Source organism: Sinocyclocheilus grahami, unplaced genomic scaffold, assembly GCF_001515645.1.
Source record: "Sinocyclocheilus grahami isolate Dianchi unplaced genomic scaffold, SAMN03320097.WGS_v1.1 scaffold445.1, whole genome shotgun sequence".
Classification (NCBI taxonomy): domain Eukaryota; kingdom Metazoa; phylum Chordata; class Actinopteri; order Cypriniformes; family Cyprinidae; genus Sinocyclocheilus; species Sinocyclocheilus grahami.
In genome coordinates this window covers 656,046-680,687 of record NW_015505624.1, presented here as the reverse complement: position 1 = coordinate 680,687, position 24,642 = coordinate 656,046, and the positions used below count along the sequence as shown (strand labels likewise).

The window sequence follows — 24,642 nt, the reverse complement described above, 5'->3', positions numbered from 1 at the left end:
CCAACAATTACAAGGAATTCAAAATGGTAAAGCATTATATAAAATGTGAACTAGAAAAAAAAAAAAAAGACTGAAGAACCTTTGAAGGGCCTACTGAGAGAGACATCTAAAAGGCATCTAACAGACTGTTACAAGAGAGCAGAGAAGAAAAATCTGCCCTGTGGAGCTGAGTAGAGACTCTGATGGAGAGCCTTTGATGTGCAGTTCTGATCATCAGTTATGAAGTTATAGAAAACCTATTTTGTGTAAAGAAGATATATATTCATATATCATATGAATATTCATGTCATTTATTCTTTACACAAAATTCAAGCTAGGGATGTTTATAAAACAAAAAAATTACTTTGACCTGATTGTAACCAAACACCCAGAACACATTAGCAACCAGCTAGTCTATGTTACAATAAATTTTTCCCCTCATGTTTTTAATCCCCATTTCCAAAACATATGCCAACTTCCTGTATATGCAGTAGTAGGTAGGCCACACAGTATTGTGGTTTTGTTACTGGCTGTAAAACACACACACACACACACACACACATTAAAATAAATAAATAAATAAATAATCATAATAAAATAAAAAATAAAATAAAAAATAGCCAGCAAAACTTACACCTTCTACTTCTGCTGAGATTCTGAAATGCGCATCCAATAGAAACTTTTTAAAATCCCGTGAGGCCACTGGAGCTGAAGAGCCATCAGATTTGAAAAGAGTGATTCCTTTCAGGTGTAAGAGCTATTGGTGTTGGTGTCCAGAAAGTGTTTCCTTTACTTGTCTATCAACACCCATGTAAATTATTTATTGATTGTTGTTACAGTTTTTTGTTCAGCTGCTTACACACATTTTCAAAACTTTGCCTCTTTTTTTAAACTTTACACACAAATCCAAGAATTGCACACACAAAATACAAAATGCCGCACATCTCTTGCAAAATGAAGCACTGCATTAAAAATATCACAAACGCATCTCAAAAGCAAACATTTGCAAACATCTTTGCCGTAATATTAATTCCTGTTCGATTTTTGTGTGTTACATAGAGAATTGTGTCTTGTGTTTTGCAAAAAAAGTGTTTTAAGTCTTTTAAGTCAAAGGCAGAGAATTAGTGTATGGTCTTGCAGATTTGGTGTGTGCTCCTGGGGTTTGAGTGTCAGAAATTGCGTGACAAATAAAGATTTTGTGTGTAAGCAGTTGAAAAAAAACTGTAATATGTCATAGGTAAAAGAACATCCACATCAAAGGACAACGTCATGGATAAAATTGTCTGGGTGATGCAACTCCTGAAACAATGTTTTTTAGGTTTTTAAAAATAAAAAGTTTGGCATACATTTTTATTTTTCTTAGGAAAAAAAAAACTATGAAATACTACAAATCAAAGTGTGATGCGAACAACAAAGCAATTTGAACACTTTATCTGTGATAAGTTCCTAAAGACAGTGCACTCTGAAAAAAGCCAGTTGCTTGTCTATATTCCTTTTTCTCTGTTGAGTCTCATTGTACAATTATACATACTTTTCTTTTGATAACTGTCTTTTGATAACTGCAGACATGATGCTGATTTCCCCGCACAACTCCCTGATTAACTACCTAGTACGATGCATCATTGGAGAAATTAACTAACTAGTCGTAACTGTTTTGTGAAACCTTGTTGCACGTTTGTCATTCGAACTGTTACTTTGACAATAAACTGTAGGACACTGGACAATAAATGTCACGGAGGTGTTGGAATAATAACTTTTGCTAATGAATCAGTTTGAGATTGAATTACAGTCGGATTATTGCTCTATGGCATTTGTGATTGCTACTTTTGTTTTTTGTTGCTTTATTTCCAAATGTTTTGTAATAAATCTGCAAAAATGTCAACAATTCTGTGTTTTTCTGTCAATATAGGGTGCTGTGTGTACATTAATGAGGAAAAAAATGAACTTAAATGATTTTAGCAAATGGCTGCAATATAACAAAGAGTGAAAAATTTAAGGGGGTCTGAATACTTTCCGTACCCACTGTATATTGCCTATGTACCAACATATAATATACACGCTTGTTTTGATCATCAGAAGGCGAATTCATAGATACTAAACAAGGTAGAATTACATATAGTGAAAGGATGATAGGACGAGTGGTTCCCTCATAAGCCTGCATAAAACAGTCTAAAAATATCTAAGACAACATACACCATGACCTGAATGATACACTGTTTATTCAAAGAAAGGTTTATCTATGAATTAATTAGTAGAAAAGTCAATTTCTACTGTGCATTGTGCCTCTTGCTGTGGAACATGCAGTGATTTTCCCTACTTACATTCCTGTGGGTCATAAAACCAGTGATATCAGCATTAGTTGCCATGGGGACCAGGGGGGCCTGGTGTCGTTGCAGACATCCTGGCACCCAGTTTATTGGGTGAGGGGACTGTGACGATTTGTTAATCTAATGAATAACCGATTTGTTAAGGTCCTCATATGGCTTGTTAACTGAGGGGTGTTACAGAGTATTTGTTAAATTTAGCTAACAAAATATATATTGTGTGTTTGATTAGTCCAGACGCTACAGTGCGTTCAAGTCAACGTTCAAGTCATTATAACTATGAGAAATTTAATCCATTGTAAAAGTGGATGCAATGTGTTCATTGTGTTATAAATCATCATACTCTTAAAAGCTATAACCACAAATAAGTAAATATTATAATATATTAAAACTGTTCTTATGAATATTCATGAGATGATACAACATATTATACGTTTTTTTTATAATGCATTATGCATTCATTATAATGCCTTAATAATACCCTTATAATGTATTATAAATACGGGCTTCATAGAAAGTGTTACCGAAATTTCTATTTTTTTATTTACAATAAAACTAGCTAATACAAAGTATGATAGCATTGTACAATTACGATTTAAACTATGATTCTAACCACAGGTCCAATTCTGTTCCAACCGCACAACTCTACAATGATGTTTGCAAATGCTCGTTGATAACAATGGAACTTGCAACCATAGTTGGCTGACAAATTTTTGTTTTGGGAAACATTTTTGGGAATCTCAGTTCACCTTAACCCTTTACTAAATGTTAAATGTGACCCTGGACCACAAAACCAGTCATAAGGGTCCATTTTTTTAAATTGAGATTTATACATCACCTGAATAAACAAGTCATCAAGCTGAATAAATAAGCTTTCCATTGGTGTATGGTTTGTTAGGATAGGGCAATATTTGGCTGGGATACAACTATTAGAAAATCTGGAATCTGAGGATGCAAAAAAATCTAAATATTGAGAAAATCGCCTATACAATTGTCCAAATTAAGTCCTTAGCAATGCTATATGCTAAGTTTTGATATATTTATGGTAGGAAATTTACTAAATATATTCGTGGAACATGATCTTTACTCAACACCCTAATGGCTTTTGGCATCAAAGAAAAATCAATCATTTTGACCCATACAATGTATTGTTGGCTATTGCTACAAATATACCCATGCAACTTATGACTGGTTTTGTGGTCCAGGGTCAAAAATTTAATTAAACTATGTTTTTGATTATGTTTTTTATGATAACAATCTCTCTCTCTTTCTTTCTCTCTCTGTCAGGTTCAGAAGGGTGAATATTGAGACAGACTGAGAAAATCTCCACACTGATTGGTTCGTCATCTCACTGTCACCTCACGCCTGGTGTTGAAGGTTACTTATGAATAAATGAATCGTATTTCAACATTAGCTCATCCTCCCCGTTTGGAGAATTAATTCCACTGTTGATTTCGCTCTGGGAATAAATCCATTGCATTCACATTCTTGATGGCAGCTTTAAGCCGACACTGTCTGCATTGTCAATTGCTAATGAGCTAGCATACTGTTTACCCGTCATGCCTGCTGCACTGCTGCACATGGGGTGATAGATGTCTGTTTTTAATGATCTTATGTGCCGTACACATCAGAGGCAAGGGACCACTGGGCTTTTATCGACAGATGTTTAAGTCGAAATGGAAACACGAGGCACAGCTGTTAGCCAAGTTGTGCTGAAAGAGCTGCTAACCTTCTCGCAGACATCTGAACACCTTTTAATGGCCTCAAGTGTAAATTTTGTAGTTATGTCTGTTGGTTTAAATATGGTATTTGATATGACTTTGTGCACGAGAATAGGTAGGCCTAGATAAACAATGGACTATAAATAAATGCCTAACATGAAATAGACCAGACTACCCTGTTGAAAAAAACAGCATATGCTGGTCAGGTATGATTTGACGCTGGGATGCTGGTTTAAGCTGGTCCTTTGCTGGTTTAAGCTGGTCCTTTGCTGGTTTATGCTGGTCCTTTGCTGGTTTAAGCTTGTCCAGCATAAACCAGCAAAAGGACCAGCATAAACCAGCAAAGGACCAGCTGAAACCAGCATCCCAGCGTCAAAACATACCTAACCAGCATATGCTGTTTTTTTCAACAGGGTATATCATTATTTATAAAGAAGTCCTTGAAATAGACAGATCACAAAGAAGAAATTGTTTATTTCTTGCACCAAAATATGATCAAAGGATCTTATGTGACTTATGCCATATATTGCAACTGTTCTGAGGGCATATGAGAAGGATTGTTGAAGACAAACTGAAATGTAATTTATTATTGTGTTCCAGTTGACAGATAACAATCAGATTGATCAACACAATCTCATGGAAATTTGTAACTATTTTATTTTTTGGAAAATTGGTGGCTAATTCATATGAATTTGTACAATCTTCAATCTGCTTACACCCCACTGACGGTTATGTTTACGTCTACATTTGGTAGACAATTTCTCCAAAGTAACATTTAATGTATCAGCACCTGCTTTCCCTGGGAATCGAACCCATGACCTTGGTCCTGATAATGATTTAGTTTATTGTTTGAGCAATAGGAGTGGACCTTCATGCTTCAAAAAGTGTAAATAAATAAATACTGTGTGTGTATATTCTTAGATTTATTATGCATTATAATACTTACTGGTAATTCAACTCCTCTGTTACCGACTTTAATTACACAATTTTAGATTGATCATTGGCGAAATTCACTGCAAAACAACACAAAAAATGTAGCAAGTAGCAATTTGTCAGAAATGTCACTGCAAATTCTGTCATACTGTGCTGCAATAATCAGGAAAAAAGTCCCGGGAAATCCTGTCGGGACCACGCAGTGCTGCAAAATCTATGACAGCATCATTTCCCACACTGCTTTGTTCATAACTAAGCGATGTTGAGAAATTACCAAGTTGCCAAAAGTGTCTGTACAGATGTATACCCGTCATGATAAGCATGAGCTTCTGAAGTGTTGAGAGTCGCATTGTCACATGCTGTCAGAAACGAGACGCCCTGCTCTGCTCTTTGGGGCCTGTCAGTGTCTTTAATTCTTGCTGTCACCCAAACAGAGAAGGTTTTATTATTTGTTTTTGAGATGGCTAGACACGTCAGACCAAACTGAGGGAGTTTATGGATGAAATCTTTCTGGAGGCTGGCTTATGTCACAGCATGATGGAATGGAAGACTCCAGTGAAGAGTCAGAGGGCTGCTAGAATTGCTTTTGTCTCTGCCAGATGCTACCCAGTGGCCTCTAGACCTTTTTCTGAATGCAGGTTGACTGTGTATACACTAGTGATCTTTTCCAAAACCTAGTGAGCTGCCTGTGGCTCTATTTTAAGGCAACATAGTCACAACTGATGTAAGGTCTGTCCCAAAAATACATATTTTGGAATTTTTAAACTTTTAACTTCCTTCAAACAACTCATAAGACTTGCCTCCAGGAAATCAAGCATCTAGAAGAAAAAAGAATAATAAGAAAAGGTAGGGAAATAATGAACAATGGCAAAAAATAATAAAAAAGGCTATGTGTTGTGTGCAAACTTAATAAGTATTTTTTTTTTCTTGTTTTCCAGTACACATCATTTTTAAAACAAGAAACAAAAATCTAATTTTTTTCTAGAAGCTAAACATATATAATATCTTCATGCTGTTTAGCTATATGTACTTTGTATATGTGTGTATATATATATATATATAGCTAAACAGCATGAAGTTGTAGATAGATAGATAGATAGATAGATAGATAGATAGATAGATAGATAGATAGATAGATAGATAGATAGATAGATAGATAGATGGATGGATAGATAGATACTGTATATAATATATTATATATCTTATTAAGATATATAAGATAAGACATTATGAATTTATATTTTGAATTAAACAGTTTTTTACTCCATGGACTTTTTTCTTTCTTATTTAAAGCATGAATCTAAAAAAATGCTGATGAGGTAAGGAAATAATCTAAACGTTTAAAAAAGAAAAGGTAGGGAAATAATAAATAATGGCAAAAATGGCTATGTGTTGTGTGCAAACTTAATAAGTATTTTTTTCTTGTTTTCCAGTACACATCATTTTTAAAACAAGAAAAAAATTCTTGAGAAGCTAAACATAAATAAATAGATAGATATATAGATAGATAGATAGATAGATAGATAGATAGATAGATAGATAGATAGATAGATAGATAGATAGAAAGTAATCTAAACATTAAAAAAATAAAGGTGTTTGCCAAACAATATTGTATGGGATATTAAGACTTTTAAGCATTATCTTCACGAAGATTTGTTAGATGTAAAAACTTTTTATGGAAAAAAGGTCTAAATATCTTATGCAATTTTGATACATTTCTAAGTTTAAAATAATTTGTATAGTCCTGTCAAACGATTAATCGTGATTAATCGCATCCAAAATAAAAGATTTTGTTTGCATAATATATGTGTGTGTACTGTGTATATTTATTATGTATATATAAATACACACATATACAGTATATATTTTGAAAATATTTACATGTATTCACATGTCTATATTTTACATGTCTATATTTAAATTCATATAATTTATATTATAAATAAATATATTTAATATATAAACAACATATTTGTCTGAAATATTTACATGCATGTGTGGGTATTTATACTGTATATACATAATAAATATGCACAGCACACATACATATATTATGTAAACAAAAACTTTTATTTGGATGCGATTAATCGCGATTAATCGTTTGACAGCACTCAAATACAATTTCTTGTTATAAGACAGCTAAGTTATGTGTACTGTAAAACATAACAAAAATATTTCTTAAAAATGATTTTGACAGTGTAGCAGCACCAAACATGTTTTAAATGGAACATGGTGTAGTGGAACAAACATTTGTCACTTCTGTCATGAAATTTTAATAACTACTGTCTGTCAGGAAGCAGAGAGGTGAGGAAGCATGGGTTAAGTTCCTCCTTCGAGTTGGAACCAAGCATGGGATTCCCAACGGATGAGTCCTGCTTTCTCGTTCCCATCATGCCAGTGGACTCGCTTGACTGTCTTGGATACCCGGGGGTCTCTTTACCTTTGAATAAGGAAGAGGGCATGTGCTGCACCCAGCCTCTAACACTAGCACACTGCCATACATTAGTTCATCTGCGTATCAGGGCTATTTATCAAACCTCAGCTACCAAACTCCACAAAGAGGTGTTTAATTCACTCAAGGATCCACTGACCCTTGCATTTGGAGATAGATTTAGGATGTGTGAAACAATCTTTTAGCTTGTAAATACAGGAAGCCATGAAACATATCAGGTAAATCTTTTTCTGAGGTGAAAATCTGGTAGCCTACAATTAAATTGCCATAAAACAGCTGTTTCGCCATCTCGTGTCTTTACATTTTGTCTTTTATTTAAAAGGGAAACAGAGCAAAAGTGGAATTTGATCTTTTTTTTTCAGTTCCTGTGTTACTACAGAATTACAGTAGCCTCTATTAGCCGCCCAGACTTGTCTAACAAAAAATGATTGTGATCTTAATGGTAAAATATTGTAAAACTTCTGTGGTAACAACCTGTTAATTGGTTAAAATTAAGTTTCTATGAATAACTCCTTACATTTAATGCAAGAACACTGTTTATACACTGTAATATTTAGAGTTTTAGGAAATAAAAAAATGATAAAGTCATCGTTAATTGACATTCGTAGAATTCCTGTTGTGACACTTCATTGACATATGTTGCAGTTATGTACTATAGGGTTTTATGTTATATCTTATGTTGTTACATTAGTGTCTATTGCATTATTTTAGCATCATGTATGCTGATTGTGTATGAAACTTAGCACTTTCTATATGTTTTAATTTACCTCCTCTGCTTGCGTAAAAGCAGCTTGTGTAATGAGCTTTGGTTCATCTGCTTGACTTTCTCATCTTTACTGGCTAGTGAAGTGTAGTACATTGCTGCAGTTTATCAAGTGACCACCATATGGCACTCTCGGAGCATCAAACTCTCATGCAGCAATAACATGAACCTGCAGGGCTGCTGTTCCTAGTCTTCACCAGCCGTGATCGCTCCAGAAACAGCGAGTGTGCTTTTAATGCCATGCCAAGCAAAAGAAACGCTGCTTATCTCCCCACAGCCATAATAAGAGATCACCATTGTTCACAGACACATCTTTGGCCCATTACGACCTTCCTGCCTGGGTCTTTGCAGCTTCTCTCCTTGCAAGCTGTACCAGATAATCAGAACATAAGAACTCCCATTGGACAGCTCTGAGCTACCACGGCTACAGATACAAAGCACCATGGGAGTGGTCCCCCTACAAGGCCTCGTCTCCATTCGAGGGGCTCCCATGGACACCACGAGTCTTCATTTCTACTGAACGGTCGATGTATTTCACAGAGCGAGTAAACCCGCCACTCTTGTCTTGAGGAGAGAGAGAAAAGATTTGGCCGGCTGCTGTGTGGTCTCTCTTGTGCTCTGTGAGATGCATTTGTAATGGTGGTGAGAGCTTTTAAATTGGAGTTTTGGTTGGTTGGAATGAGTGCTGCTTCTCAGAGGGTTGAACCACTTTGGATGTGTTGGGCCCTCCGCTGTCCCAGCAGTTGTTCTTTATGTGATGTTGAAGACCCCCTACCTGGTGAATATGTGCTTCCTGTGGTGACAGGAAGCTGGAAAAAGCACTTTAAGCTGCAGTATTTACATACTGCTTTGCTGTTCCACTGTGGGAATCAAAGGTCCTACGAAACAGTGTTTGTCTCCAAACTATGAATTCAGGGAAACAAGCTGTGCTAATTGCTTCTTTTTTTTTTACAAGCCCAAACGGATGGTCTGCAAATGATCAAAACAGCAACGATTATATTTGATTCCACACTAAATGTTTCTATTTTAAATGTTCCTTGTAAATGTGTCTGTGTGCTGACTTTTAAAGAACATCAAGCTGTAATTTTTAGTAATTACATTTTAGTCTTTTTTTTTAAAGAAGATTGTGTTGGGCAGTTTAACACTGTTGTCTTTCTATTTGTTATCCAGTGACAAAAGGAAGCTTTTTAGTGCTAACACAACTATATGAGCACAAAAGATGTGCATTAATTGCATAATTGATGCTTTATTGATCTATTTTATGCTTTGCTGAAGTCTCATTGGAAATACTAAACAAATAAGAATGAATAGTAATAACATTGTAATAAATTATATATAAAGCAATTTTATGTGAATAGGGTGTAAAACTAATTAACTTACTATATGTTTAGGGTTACTTGAATGTAATTATGCATAATTTATTGTTATTATAATAGTAAGTACATGCAACATGTGTGACAAGGACACCTTAAAATAAAGTGCTACCGTTGTTATTTTTTTTTCGTCCAAATTTGATTAATTTGTCAAAATGATGAAGTTTGAGCTTCCATAAAAGGCAGCTAAAGTTTCCACCAAATTAGCATTAATTTCCACCTATTCCTAATAAATTTGCAAATACATAATTCTGACATAACAATATCACTCCATAATCATTCTTATTCACAAAAGGATGGTAAACTCTGAATTTTGGGCTCTACTCATTTGCTTTCATTTGTAAATATGGTTCTCTGTCATGAAGAGGCTCAGATGGCTTTTTACGCAGAGAACTATATAGTACTGGTTTCATTGTATTTGCTCTCAAAATGATCCTTAAAATAGGCGACCCAGAAGCCCTTGAGCAGCATTATCAGATCATAAGACTATATCTAAAGCTCTCAGAGCCAATCCCAAGTACATGAAGGCTTTAAAATAATAGGATATTATCCTCAATTATAGGACCAAGCTCTTTCGTTTAGCCAGGCTATGAAAAGACACTGCGTTAAGATGATTACAGGGCTGTTGTGCTAATAGCACCACTTCAATTCACTTATATTTTTTCCCCCTCTTATGACATATGTCTCTACATAAAGCTCTTTTCCTCTTCCTCCTGGCATAAATACACACTCTCAGACTTACAAATAGTGCAGTGTGTCAGAAGAACTACATCTCCCATCAGTGTAGCTTTAGAAAGTTGATTCCCCTGGTTGCTTCCCCTGTGAGCTGAATTTATTGCGGGTGGCGGAGTTCCCTCACCACCGGCCTTTAGAAATTAATTTAGTGCAGACAGTACAGGTGTTCCCAATAAAACAACACTGCCCACAGGAGGCACATGAAGAGAGAGCGAGTGTGTGTAGAAAGTAGTGAGTAGAAAGATATGTGACCATTTTTGTTAGGAGACAAAGTGCAGTTTACTTTGCTGTGTTCGCTTTCAGGTATTACCTATTGAAGGAAGAAGTGTGGGTTGGACATGAAAAGGCTTATGCCGTTTTTATATGCTTTGGTTATGCCACAAATGTGACTCTGGAGCACAAAACCAGTCATAAGTAGCACAAGTATATTTGTAGCAATAGCCAAAAATACATTGTATGGGTCAGAATTATCGACTTTTATGCCAAAAATCATTAGGATATTAAGTAAAAGATCATGTTCCATGAAGATATTTTGTAAATTTCCTACCGTAAATATATCAAAACGTTTAGATTTTTGATTAGTAATATGCATTGCTAAGGACTTCATTTGGACCACGTTAAAGGTCATTTTCTCAACATTTTGATTTTTTTCAGATTCTCAAATAGTTTTATCTCGGACAAATATTGTCCGATCATAACAAACCATACATCAATGGAAAGCTTATATATTTAGCTTTCAGATGATGTATAAATGTCAATTTAAAAAAATTGACTCTTATGACTGGTTTTGTGGTCCAGGGTCACAAATATGAATTCACTATCCATCTGTCTCTCTGCCTGTAAATAAAACTGGCACTCATCAATTGAATGTCAACTTTATTATGAACTGGAACTTTACACAGTTAATGCTAATGTTGTACTTAGAATCAGTGCAGAGATGTTAGAGAACCTAAATATTAGAATATTTATAATATAATTAGATTGAAAATAAATGAACGTTATAAATGAACAACAACAAATTGTCTATTCAGATATGGTGCAACATGCTTTGAATACTATTCTTTTTTTATTAAAACAATTAAACAGATATATATTGTTTGAGTCCAATACAAAAATTAAGTGGTATTTATTGCATATTATTTAATGAAAACAGGTCAATTACCTGAAGTCAACAAAAATGTGAAATCAAATCATAACATATTTTCATATAATATCTGTTGCAGCCTACATTATCTATGACCTTTTGCCTGGAAGTTCTAAATGAAATAGTTTAGAAATACAGTTTAATATTGAAAATTGCCATGCATGTTTTGGTCATACTAACATACTAAAGTGCATTTTTGGACAATCTGTTGAATTTAGATATCTTTGGATGTTCCCTGTCAAAATAACCAGAAGCTGGACAGAGGCTTGCCATGAAAATAGGAATGTGAAATGTGGTAAGGCATTAATCTTAATGATGGATATGCTGCCTGCAGAGAAACCTAGAGAATCCCTAATGATGTTGGGCACAGTTGGAGAGATCTCGCCATCCAGATGATAATTCAGGAGGGAGTAGAATGTTCTTGGCTGAGTCATTTAGTAGCATAAGGGCAGTTTTGACAAGTTTGACCTTATAATATGCAACATTCCTTTTTAAAAAGTCTTTTAACTGGTCAAGAGAAACTTTAGTAAGGAGTTACTTTACAGTAACAGTGTCATTAAACATGTATAGTAGAATAACTGTGAAAATGATGGCTCGCTTAGACTCATTGGGCTTTCTAAACATCCAGCGAAAGATCAGCTGCTATAGTTATATTGAACCATATATTATTTAGCTGAATTACAAGTGAAAAAAGATGATGAAAAATCTACTTTAAAAACATTTTAAGGGGGTCAAACTGTTTCCTATGATACTTTTTCAAATGTTCATGCCCAAGAAACATTTATTATTAGTATTATTGTTGAGAACAGTAGTGATGCTTTTGTGTGTGAGTGTGTGTGTGTGTGTGTGTGCGTGCGCGCGCGTGCGTGTGTGTGTGGAAACTATAATACTTTTTATATTAATGCATAGTGTTTTCTATCACTTTCAATTGAATTCTTCCTTTCTAAATTAAAGTATTTGGAACATTAAGAAACCCTTTATCAGAGAATATATTATTTAGCTGAATTACAAGTGAAAAAAGATGATGAAAAATCTACTTTAAAAACATTTTAAGGGGGTCAAACTGTTTCCTATGATACTTTTTCAAATGTTCATGCCCAAGAAACATTTATTATTAGTATTATTGTTGAGAACAGTAGTGATGCTTTTGTGTGTGAGTGTGTGTGTGTGTGTGTGTGTGCGTGCGTGTGTGCGTGTGTGTGTGTGTGGAAACTATAATACTTTTTATATTAATGCATAGTGTTTTCTGTCACTTTCAATTGAATTCTTCCTTTCTAAATTAAAGTATTTGGAACATTAAGAAACCCTTTATCAGAGCTTGACACATTCAAAACATTAAGGAAAAGAATCACAGGGGTCAGTGTTTGGTTTGGATAGGCAGAAGTCATACATTTGTACAGTAAATGACACTGCAAACATCTTGTGGGTCCTTGTCAAACTTATTGACCTTGTTCTTATTGAAGTCATGTGGGATTTTGACTGCAAACAGGTTCAATCTCGCAGTCAGCATCGCACTGCAGCCGGAGTCAATGAAGTGTCAAAGGCACACTTATGAAGCTGCCACAACTGGCATTACGGTCCTCCGGCTGAGCAGAAATAAGACATGACACACTGGCTAGTGTCCAGTACAGTATGTAAGTCAATCTCTCATGGCCCCTCTTGTTGAGGAGGTGTCATGGCATCCATCTGCAACACTGGACATCCTATCAGATGTGGTGTACCGCTTTCAGGTCTGGGAGGAGTAACCAAATGCAAAATAAAGAAATGATTCATTCTCTTGAAGCAAATGAAGTTTAACTTCTCTCAAATGGACAGTATATAAGACCAACAATGATGATTCATACTGTATCTTTGTACGACCGAAAATCTGTCTCTTCTTCAAACTAACAGCACTGCATCTAGTGTAGATGGAAAGCTGTATATTTTTAGTGTGGGCCAAGCAAGATACAATGAAGAAATGAAGATGACCATAAATGGCTTGAAGATTCCCTTTCTTGGTAGAGCAAAGGTCAAAAATGAACACTGACAAATCGCACTTAGAAACTACTAAAGAAATTATATTTTGCACAATACACTGGCACATCGGATAACAGCTTGGTAACACTTTAAAGTAAGGTTCAATTTGTTTGACATTCGTTTGTGCATTACACATCAATCAACTATGAACAATATTTTTACAGCATTCATTATGAATTATAATTCATGTTAATTTCGACATACAGTGTTCTAAAACATTCTAACATTTCAAGTAAATTTATAGTTTATACATTTTAGTTAACATATTATGAACATACTGTAAATGAATTAACAATAAACAAAAGTCTATTTATAAATTATTAAATGGTTTGCTGCATTGTTAATTTATGCGATGTAATGCAATCACAACTGAAAACTGAAAACTGATTGTGATTGAACCTTATTGTAAATTGTTACCAAAACTTTTATCTAGGATGCAAGATTTTTGTATTGAGAATTTGCATACAGTTATCACATTAACGTACCAAAATAAAATATTTGTAACAAAATCACAACGTGTCCTGATGTTTTTGACAAGTGTGTCTGAAAGATGATTTTGTCACAGATATGCAAGAAAGAATAATGTTATTTTTATAGGGACACAAATATATATTATATTTTGTAATAAAAATGCAAAATACAGTTTCATGTCAGGTAATAAATATTTATAGCCAGTAAATTTCTGTACTTTACCCACCATTGGTAGGTAAAAATTCCATTTTGCTCCCTGCATACACCTCTTAACCCTTCAATAGTTTCCCTGTCAGCTGGTGACAGTATCCTCATTGGAAGGGACTTTTCCCAATGACTGCTGGTGACCCGTGTCTCGTTGTCTTCTAGCAGGTTAGTAAACTGCAGACTGTTCACGGATCCTCTAGATTAGCCATCAGCATTTTCACAATCTTTTTAACTCTAGCCTGTTAGATTGTGTCACTGCCGGTAAGACATCCATTCAGCTAAGTGATTTATGTTTAATACGGAGGTCTTTTTTTTCTGGCTCATGGTCTCTGTGGTCTACTCAGCTTCAAACAGTAGAGCTTTGATCTGTGTGAAGGGAGTCGAGGCAATCACATCTTTCAGCACTATGCTCAAGGTTGAGTCAATAACCTGTTAATGCACCTGCAGGGCCATGTGCATGCCACGAAAAATGGTGTCCTCTGAGTCGTTGAGGAATATAAAACTGAGAGAGTGTCTGTTGGTCCATTTTACTTAAAGTAAAGGCCACAATGATATCATTGCAACCTTGACCCAAGGTATATAAATTTTTATTATTGAATAATTAGCTGTGTTCATTTGTAAATATGAGGTCAGCCTCAGGTCTCCCGGCCTGGCCAGTCTTGTTAGGCTGGTCTGTTTTTATGGTTTTAGAGGGGTCTGACCATACAGTTGGTCAGGCAGTGAGAACAAATGGCTGACCATATATACCAGCTAAACACCAACTTGACTAGACTGAGAGCCAGCTTAAACCAGGTTAGACCAGCAAACCCCAATTTATATTCAGCAGAATTCCCCAGGTGTAAGACGTGAGGAATCTGCTAAAATGTCAGATCCAGATTCCAATTTTGAAGGTTCGTAGAACTTGTTTTCATGCCTTAGTTTGGTTTAAGATGTTTTTGGAAAATACACCATTTTGAGTAAAAGTATTAGACACATTTTTATAATTACACTTTTTTTAAAATCATACTGTATGTACAGAGAATACAGTTCAACGCATGATCAATTTAGATGGTTTTGGAGGCACTTTTCAGTTGCTCAGGGCAGGCTAGGAGACTAGCAGACTGACCATACTAAACCCATCCATGTTATTGGCCACATTAGGGGACCACAGGAGCCAGTTGAGTCCTCTGCACAATGTGACTTTGCTGCAGCCTAGAATTGAACTGCTGGTTTTGTCTGGCCAGAGGAAAAATGCTGTTTCTCCCAAGGTTTTTTCTCCATTCTGTCACAGATGGAGTTTTGGTTTACTATTATCACTTTGCATTATTGACACTATTTTCCTAATTAATGCTGTACAGTTGCTTTGACACAATCTGTATTGTTAAAAGCACTATATAAATAAAGGTGACTTGACTTGACTTGACCAGCTAAACCAGCTAAGACCATCAAATCATCAGTTTTCCTTTTTTTTTTATTAAGATCCCCCAGGCATGAGAATCTTCTAAAATAGATGCCAGATCCAATGTCAAGCTGTCAAGCTGTAAATCATATTCATCCCATAACCTTAGGAATGGTGATTAGAACACTTCTGTCCCTTCTTCTGCTATCCTCATAACCTTAACCTTTTTTTTTAGGCAACTGCAGGGGCTTTCCCCCATCACCATTGGACTGGGCCTTGGTGTGGTGAAATGAAGATGAAAGGCCGCCGTGTGGTGTAATCAGATTGTCTCCTGCAGTTGGGTCTTGTATTCATCTTCTCTTGGCAACCCGCTGCTCCACAAACTCTGGCTGACATAAATCACAATTGGGCCCTAGTCAGCTTTCATTCCCATAGAGCCACTGAGAGGCCATATTCAGCCCACAGGAACCCTGAGCTCAGGTCACAATCAGCTCAGCCTGAACTTCATTTACTGGCTGTTTGTGTTTGTGGTAAAAGAAAACTCTAATTAAGATGGATTCCTAGTTAACAACATCATGATGTTGTCTTCAGGGGCATCACAGTGACTTTCTTTGCTGGATTCCCCAATTGGAGCCAAAAATAGACATGCAATGGCTCTTTACCAATGTTCTTCGTGGTTTCTTTCAGGTTATGTGTCATGTTCTACAATGCTGCTGCGTTTGAAGCAAGGTTGGTATCCAGAAGTAAATCTGTCTTGTAGTTACAAATACACAATGAAAAACAAAGTTTTATGGCTTATTGGTGGCACTTGTGTGAATATTATTATTACTCTTGCTCATACAAACCCTAACACAATACCTAGTAGATGTCCAACAGCATTTGTGCTATGGACATAATGGGCCTGTTTACACCTGGTCACTTCACTTTTTTTCTGATCAGATAGCTATATATTTGTAAAAAGACCATGTGTAAAAATTAAAATAAATGTGTGAGAGCCAATATGACATGTTATATCCAGATATGACAGACGCTCAACACAATAATCTTCATTAAAAGTAGTGAGACTAAATTATTTTACCAGTGCTGATGCAGCTCTCTTTACTATTGCTGTCTGTGATCTTGAGCTTAGCTAATGATAAATAAAATGCAGCTCATACTTGTTGCTTTCTTTATGTGAACTCAGATTGATGACCAGATTTATATTTGCTTTGCAGACACATTAATGTGGCAAAGTGTACATGGAACAGTTTTAACAAATCAGATTGCTATTTGATCAGTAAAAACGCATTAAATGTCCAGGTGTATCTCACTTTTGACCTGGTATTTTCACCTGCCAAGTGGTATGATGGGTGTAACAGAGGCCAGCTAGTAGTGCTGCGCAGTAAACCTTGTAGCTTTCTTGTTAGCGCGTCCACCTTCCATACTGGCTGTCACTTATTCGAGCCCTGCTTGGAGTGGGCCAAGTGTTCAGCTCATGAAAAATGTGGGCAAAAACAAAAGTGTTGCGTTTATAATTTTGTTCAGTGTATATAGAAAGAAATGTATGTACATTTAAATTTATATAAAAATGTGGAAGATACAGCTTCATATATCACAAGTTTTTGTGTCCTGTTTGCTCAGTCGAACTATGGTTTCCAAGATAAACAGAATCATTGAATAATGTTGGTAACAATGGAACTTACAATAATAGTTGGCTAACAGCACTTTTGAGAAACATACCACGGAACAGCACTATAAGGGTGCGTTTAGAAAAAGCAAGCACCACATTTTCTTGATATGAAAAATATTTTTTAGTGATTTGGAATTCAAAGCTGTAATCTCAATTTTGTCATTTGAACGTTCATTTTTTTCTGGCTTCCACCACATAAGATCTAAGAACTGACTGCTCACTTACAGCCAAATATATTTCACCCCTTGACAGGTGCCATTGTAAGGATATAATCAATATTATTCACTTCACCTGTTAGTGGTTTAATGTTGTGACTGATCAGTGTATATATGACGTTTCTAATATGCAATTCCATATGTGAATTGCTGAGCTACAGACACACCAAACATCTTCAGGTTGTGGAATCCAAAGGAGACATCTGCCACACTGTCTGACCAGGTTGTGTGTCTAAATAAAATAACTTACCTTGTTCGCAGCCTTAGTTTGGCAGTCATGTACTCTGAGCAAATCTACACTGGCTCCTTTGTCATTGAACCAACTGCTTTCCATATGTTGCATGACTACAGTATATATTAAAAAATTCCCACAGTCCACTGAAGAATGGATCACACGTGGTTTTAGGCCAAATGCCTTTAAAAAGGAACAGATGTCTTCATTTACATACATTTTAATTGTCCATATATCATCTACATCTACAAAAACAATAAAGGTAAACTGGTTTGGCTTGCTGTCTGAAATGAGGGATTTGGGTGTGAAAAAACTCAAGTTTCCCCTCTGGACCTAATTATGGAGACAAATGTGGAGTTACATATCTGTAATCTAAACATTCTTGTGTTTTATGATTAGTGGGATAAAAAATGTCTGAACTTTCCTAAACTTTTGTGTAAAACTTTATTTGGATGCAATTTAAAAGTAGTTTTACCTGCATTCTTTTGAATTCAGTAATAGTTTCCTGGTGTGTGTGTATCAAGCTTAATTAGAGGAAATTAAAATAACTTTTATGCAAGCCAGATACACAGTGACAGATCAGAAGCATTCATCAGTCTAACAAAGGTGAAAGTGTTAGTAGGGTGTCCTAAATGGTGGCCAGGATATTGCTGTATGGTTTCGAAGATAATCTGTGCAATTTTAGCAGTGTTGTAGTACTCAAAACTGGACTCGGTATTGAATCTATCTCAAGTCCCATCTGAGTACCTTTCATGGTTTTGGTCTGTTCATGGAGTTGGGAGCATTTGGACTTGGTCTTGTTGTAAAAGTTTATGTGACTCTACATTCACCCCAAAGGAAAGCATGTTCACTGAATCGTTCAGACCCTCTTTGGGTCTTGACTTGGTAAACTAGATTTCAGCCTGGACTCTAATGAGCTGGTCTTGACAACACTTTTTAACATGGTGATCTACTAAGGTGATATGGGTGTTTTTTAGTTCTCAACAAAGGGCATGATCTGAGGTCTCATTCATGTTTGTAGCACACATGTTCTGGGATGAGTAACATGACAAGTTTATTACTTAAGGTTAAAGATTTGTTCAAATTACTAAATTGATTAAAAATAGCAACATCAAACACTTTTGTTAAATACACTCCTTTATTCTTTTTTTGCTCTCTATTGTTGTGTCTTGTGTGTATGTCATGGGCAGGAGTTAATAACACACCACATTGGTCTTCTCCCGGTGAGCACAGCACGGCTTTTCTATTTTCACCTTGTGAGTGCAGGCAGATGGAGGCTGATGTAGTTCATAACAGCAGGTAAATTACAGCAGCGAATATTAAGACACATGCCTGAGTTGCCCACTGCAACTCACAAGAGATGAATTTAAGAACGTGCATTAAAGTGGATAAAGTGACACAATTTAGCTTATAGTATAGGGTAAAGAGATTACATATTGATTGTTTTTAACAGTTTTCCTGCTTTTAGAAGATACTTAAAATAGATTTCATTGATTGGAATTCCATGGATGTTTTCGTTTGTTGCTTCATCATATATTTAATTAGCCTGTTATACTATGAATATTTTATTGTACCATTACCTCAGTACTTGTCAGGGATCCGGGTAGAGGGATGGAGCGAGGACTCAGTATTGCAGAAAATGGCTTTTAATGACAATAAAAATAAACAAAACAGCAACAAAAACTACCCCGAGGGGGAAAAACAGGCTGGCAAGGCAAGGCAAGGCAAGACAAGGCAAGGCAAGGCAGGATCTGGACACATCCAGGGATTGACGAAGACATCCAGGGGGAAATAACGACAACGAACGGACGCAGGACTGCAAACACAAGGAGAATAAATGGAGAGCAAATGAGGAGGGTAACGAGGGAGCACATGTGGGGCAAATTAACTAATAATCAGGTAACAAGATGGGAGGGGTCAAGACAATTGACATGAGCACATGGCACACCGAATCAAAGACAAAAAGCCATGTGCTCACACAAAACAAAACACAAGCACATGGCCAGCAAAACAAATCACAAGCCATGTGCTAGAACAAGAGACACGAACACGCAGCTAATGAGAAAACTCATAAGCCGCGTGTTCACACAAGACAACAAGAAAAGCACGTGGCTGAACACAAACCGCGTGCTTCACAAAACACACGTGGACAGAAGAGCGCACGGCCGAGCGAACTCGAGACCGCACGCTCCCACAACAGACAGAACATGGAGCGCGAGTGTCCGGACCCCGACACGAACCCGAAACTCAAGACATGAGTGCCGGGATCTGAACACCACGCTCCAACATGAAACAGTACATGCAGACGAGAGCGCACGGCTCGAGCACACTCGAAGCCGCACGCTCACATGAAAACAATGACATGACGCGAGTGTCAGGGCTCTGTCACAAAACCATGAATTACACAAGACCGAAGTGACAGAACCCTGACAAGTACTAATCTTTGCATTTTCTGAGTGGACGTCACCACATTGAAATCATGGATGAAGCTAATTAGTATTTACAATAATTCAATGAATGTTGACTGTAAAAGTAAAAAAAGACTTTTGTTGTTTATGTGGCAATATAATTTAGCAACAAACTGCATTATTCTCTGTGGCAGGAAAAAAAGGATAAAATACATCAAGTCAAGTCAAGTCACCTTTATTTATATAGCGCTTTTAACAATACAGATTGTGTCAAAGCAACTGAACAGCATTAATTAGGAAAATAGTGTCAATAATGCAAAATGACAATAGTAAACACTAATTTTTCAGTTAAAGACAGTTCATCATTGAATTCAGTGATGTCAACATCCAGCTCAGTTTAAATAGTATCTTTGCAATCATGTCAACGATATCGCTGGAAATGAAGTGTCCCCAACTAAGCAAGCCAGAGGCGACAGCGGCAAGGAACCAAAACTCCATCGGTGACAGAATGGAGAAAAAACCTTGGGAGAACCCAGGCTCAGTCGGGGGGCCAGTTCTCCTCTTACCAGACGAACCAGCAGTACGGAAAAATCAATTTAAGACGTAATAAACCAGACGATGAATAATATTAACAGCAATTATTATATGATGCAATCAAACTTATAGGAAAATATGGAGCAATGAGACACAGCCTTGGTCTGACGCAAGAAGCAAGTCATTTGTTAAAATCACACTGTTAAAAAAAAAAAAATCCGTAAAATTTCCGGTAAAAAAACGACAGCTGTGGTTGCCAGAATTTTACCGTACAACAATACGGTAGCAACATTTTAGGTTTTACTGTTTTAACTTAAATTTACATTTAAATACCGCCATTTCATTAACTGATATAATGTTAATATACCAACCTATTGTGAAGTACTGAAATCTGTTTTGTACCTTTGCAATACACTGATAACCACTAAAAGCAGGTGGTGATGAGAAAGTCATATGATGAACCAAAGCCCATCACAACATATATAGAAGGTGCACAGTGTCATTCACACAAACACTGAACACCATCATGGTAACACACATGAAACTGAAATATTGCAATAAACATTAATTTAACAACATTAGATGTAACATACAAACCTAATGCACAAAACTGCTAAGAAAAAACTAAGAAACAGTTATTTCATCAACAACAAAAAAAACATCAAATTTGAAATGTAACACAGGGAATTTTGGGAATGTCAATTTACGGTTACTCACTGTAAATTATACGTTCTTTTTCCACTTCCAAAAACGGTATACTACTGTAAAATTAGATGCAATGTCCAATACAGTTTTTCACTGTATATAGTAGGGGAACTTACCATTAACCATTTAACAGGTTTTTACTGTAGCATTTTTACAGTCTGTTACCGTTAAATTCACAGTCATTTTTTTACAGTGCAATAAAGCCTTAATTACACAGATAATGTACATCCTTTGCTCTCAACTACAGATACTTTTATGTCCAAGGAGGGGATTTTTAACATTTTTGTTTTTTGAAGGTCACAAGCTTTTTAACATTTTATTATTATTATTATTGATAATAATCGATGGAATATCAGAATTTAATATACTGAGTCTGCTATTTTGCACGTCTGTCTGACTCTGCATCATTTTTTTTAAAGGCTGAACCTTTAGATGATGGAGAAAAAAAAGAAAATGGAGGTGAGGGGTTAAAGACACAAAAGAAGGGACATGATGGGGGACAAGAGAAACCCATTGAACGGACACGTTGGTAATTAACAGCTGCCTTTGCTCCGGCTCCATTTATTATGCAGTAATCTTAGCGGCCCTGCCCCGTGACACCCCACAGAATGAGATCAGCTCCCCGCAGACGCCCGACATCTGAATAGGGCTCTTTCAGCTTCCTCTCACTCATTACTGTGTGTATGTGTGACTCTGCACATGTGTTTGGGCTTCAATAGTCAGCATGTGCCATACAGATACAGTGAATCTTTTGTGTGCCGTGCAAGTACTTCAAAATAAGAAAGGTGGAAATTGTATTGAGAGTCTATTGATTGTGCAGGGCACTTAATGAAAAAGTGAGGGAAAAGAAGGTGTTCATGAAAAAAAGAGTCTCAGTGTTATGAAGGCATTCTCTGGGGTTTTATGCCAGGTGCTAAAAGTGTGTGTATAAGAGGGATGGGTAAAGTTCAGAACTTTGGCTCCCTTTCGTATTTACATATTTACATATTTTTTTAGAGAAACACTTACATATTTCTCTAAAAATTTATACATGATTTTGCTTTAATTTAGCAAGATAAATATTGATATTAGTTTTTAAATATATCAGTTACATAATAAACTGCATATATTAGAAAATTCTGGGAACTGAGGTGGTGCATGTTGGTTTTAAACGCCTATAACTGTCATCTTCAATTAGAATTCTTTAGTGAAATGTATCCAAACTAAAATTCCAACATAAGCTTAATGTTCTAAAATTCATATACTTCTGGACGGTAGAGTACTGTGTCTGAATTCACAAGATTCATAAAACAGCAGGCGAAAAGTACCCAGAAATAATGGACAAAAGTATATTTATAAACTTTAACTAAGATTAACCCCAAGACCAACAATCTCTTTAACTCTTACCTATAACATAGACCTAGATCCAATCATTGACTGCCATTGATACAATAATCTGTGACTTTTATAATTATTTGCATGTACTTTTGATACCTAAGTAGTTTTAATATCAGTTTATTTAATACTTATTATGTTTTTCCAATGAGCTTATTTAACTTTAGTCATTTGCCATAAAGGTATCTTCTTTTTTGCTTAAATATGGCAATTACAGACTTTATACACTGCTTCTGAGCACATGGATCTGATGGTTTGAAGAATCCCCATCACCATATCCGAGCGGATCTGTCATGAATTTACAATTAGAGATATCGATGGAGTCACATAAATACCTTAATATCGATTGCAGTTGCAACATGGTATTTTCAGCCTGAAGGGGGGAAAAAAATGAATGAGTTCCGCAGTAACCTTTTCAAATGAAACGGTAAAATCTTCAAGCACAAATGGCACGGCTTCCTGAGGATGCTGCAGGTACTATAGACAGAGAATAACACTCAAGAGGCAAGAAGGAGACGTATAGGTAGAATAGAAGACAGTCAAAAGAGACCTAAGGGCCTGCTTGAACCATTTCTGTTCCTAAAAATAAATCTGGATGAATCCTTCCCCTGCGGTGGAGCTGAACAAATGGTTCTCATTACCTATGTAACCACCAGCGCATCTGTCACTACCTTAAATGAAAAAAGAAAATACTCTTCTCACATCACTCACCCTCTGATTGGTGCGCCAGTCACAGGGTTTGCTGGCCGATTTGTTTGGACATGACCCATGTGGCGTGAACACAAAGACCTGGCGTCCCTGACACCCGTACCGCGGTTTAAGGCCTTGAAAGTAAAGCTGGGATCTTTTCACTCACAGAGTAGATATTTTTAGATGGATAGGCAGTGAGAACTACCCGTGTCTTCTTTTGTTGTGGTTGGGTTGCACAATGCCGCCGGTGACTGACTCTTTTGTAGTCTTATCAGCTGTGCTGACAGTTGGCCAGAGGACTATTGGGCTCGGCTCAATAGCTCCCTTCAGAAATGAAGGACACTAGATTGAAAGGAGTGGCTTTCGGTATCAGTGTAGTAGTTTATATCAAGTTCTATGACAGGATAGATTATCTAGTGTTCAAGATGGCTTATCAAAACATATATAGTCATTATAGGGTTAAACACATTTTGGCCAAACCAAACAGTTGTTGGTCCCCATCAACTTCCATAGTATGGAAAAAATACTATAGATGTCAATGGGGACTGGAAACTGTTTGGCTACTCGCATTTTCCAAAATATATTTTTAGCAGAAGAACACCTGCATCGTAAACTTATGTGGGCTTGTTGAGGAAAGAAGTGCCAGATAAAAAAAAAAACCAAAACCCACATACTTTCGTGCAATGATTACAGAATATTATAAAGAAATGGAGATGGGCTCATTTGACTTGGTCCATTATGAAATCAGCCAGACTGACCACACTAGCAACCAACTAAAATTGCCATTAAAAAGCACAGCAGAGCAAAGTGCTAAAAAACAAATCAAACACCTCTGGATCCTCTTATTCAGAGTCAGCGCTACTCCATAATTTCTCAGGGTGATGTCTGTAAAAGAAAATGTGCATTTCACCTCTGTACTAAAACATGCATTCAGACAGCAATTTAATTCACCGAGTTCTGTTGTTTGATAAAAACTTGAATGTTTAATTACTTGTGACAAAAATCACATGCTGAATTATTGATTGTTGAATCTCTCGCACAGCTGAAAGACAACAAAAGCACTTACAAACTACCTGTAAATGCTGAAATTACCTCAAAATTAGATTTTGAAATACATAGTTTAACTAATTTAATTAACTTTATATCTAATGTACACTGCAATAAAATGTTTGCAGAAAAAAGCTATAAAAAGCTGTTAAATTGTTTAACATTATATGTAATTTTACTGTAAACTTCTGTCCAATTTATGGCTTTTGCGATTAAAATCTACCTTTACCAGGAAAAAAAAAACAGTATGACATATAGGCCAAGTCCCTGCG

General features: G+C 36.1%; 1 protein-coding gene across 1 annotated transcript in view; it reads right to left on the bottom strand.

The window, feature by feature from the left end:
- Nucleotides 1–8,472: 8,472 nt before the first annotated feature.
- The window catches only part of LOC107552286 (ceramide kinase-like), a 58,743-nt gene continuing 42,573 nt past the window's right edge, over nt 8,473–24,642 (bottom strand). Inside the window, exon 11 of the mRNA XM_016234145.1 lies at nt 8,473–8,596. Within this exon, the coding sequence (XP_016089631.1) occupies nt 8,473–8,596 (124 nt within the window). The remainder of the gene's footprint in view (nt 8,597–24,642) is intronic.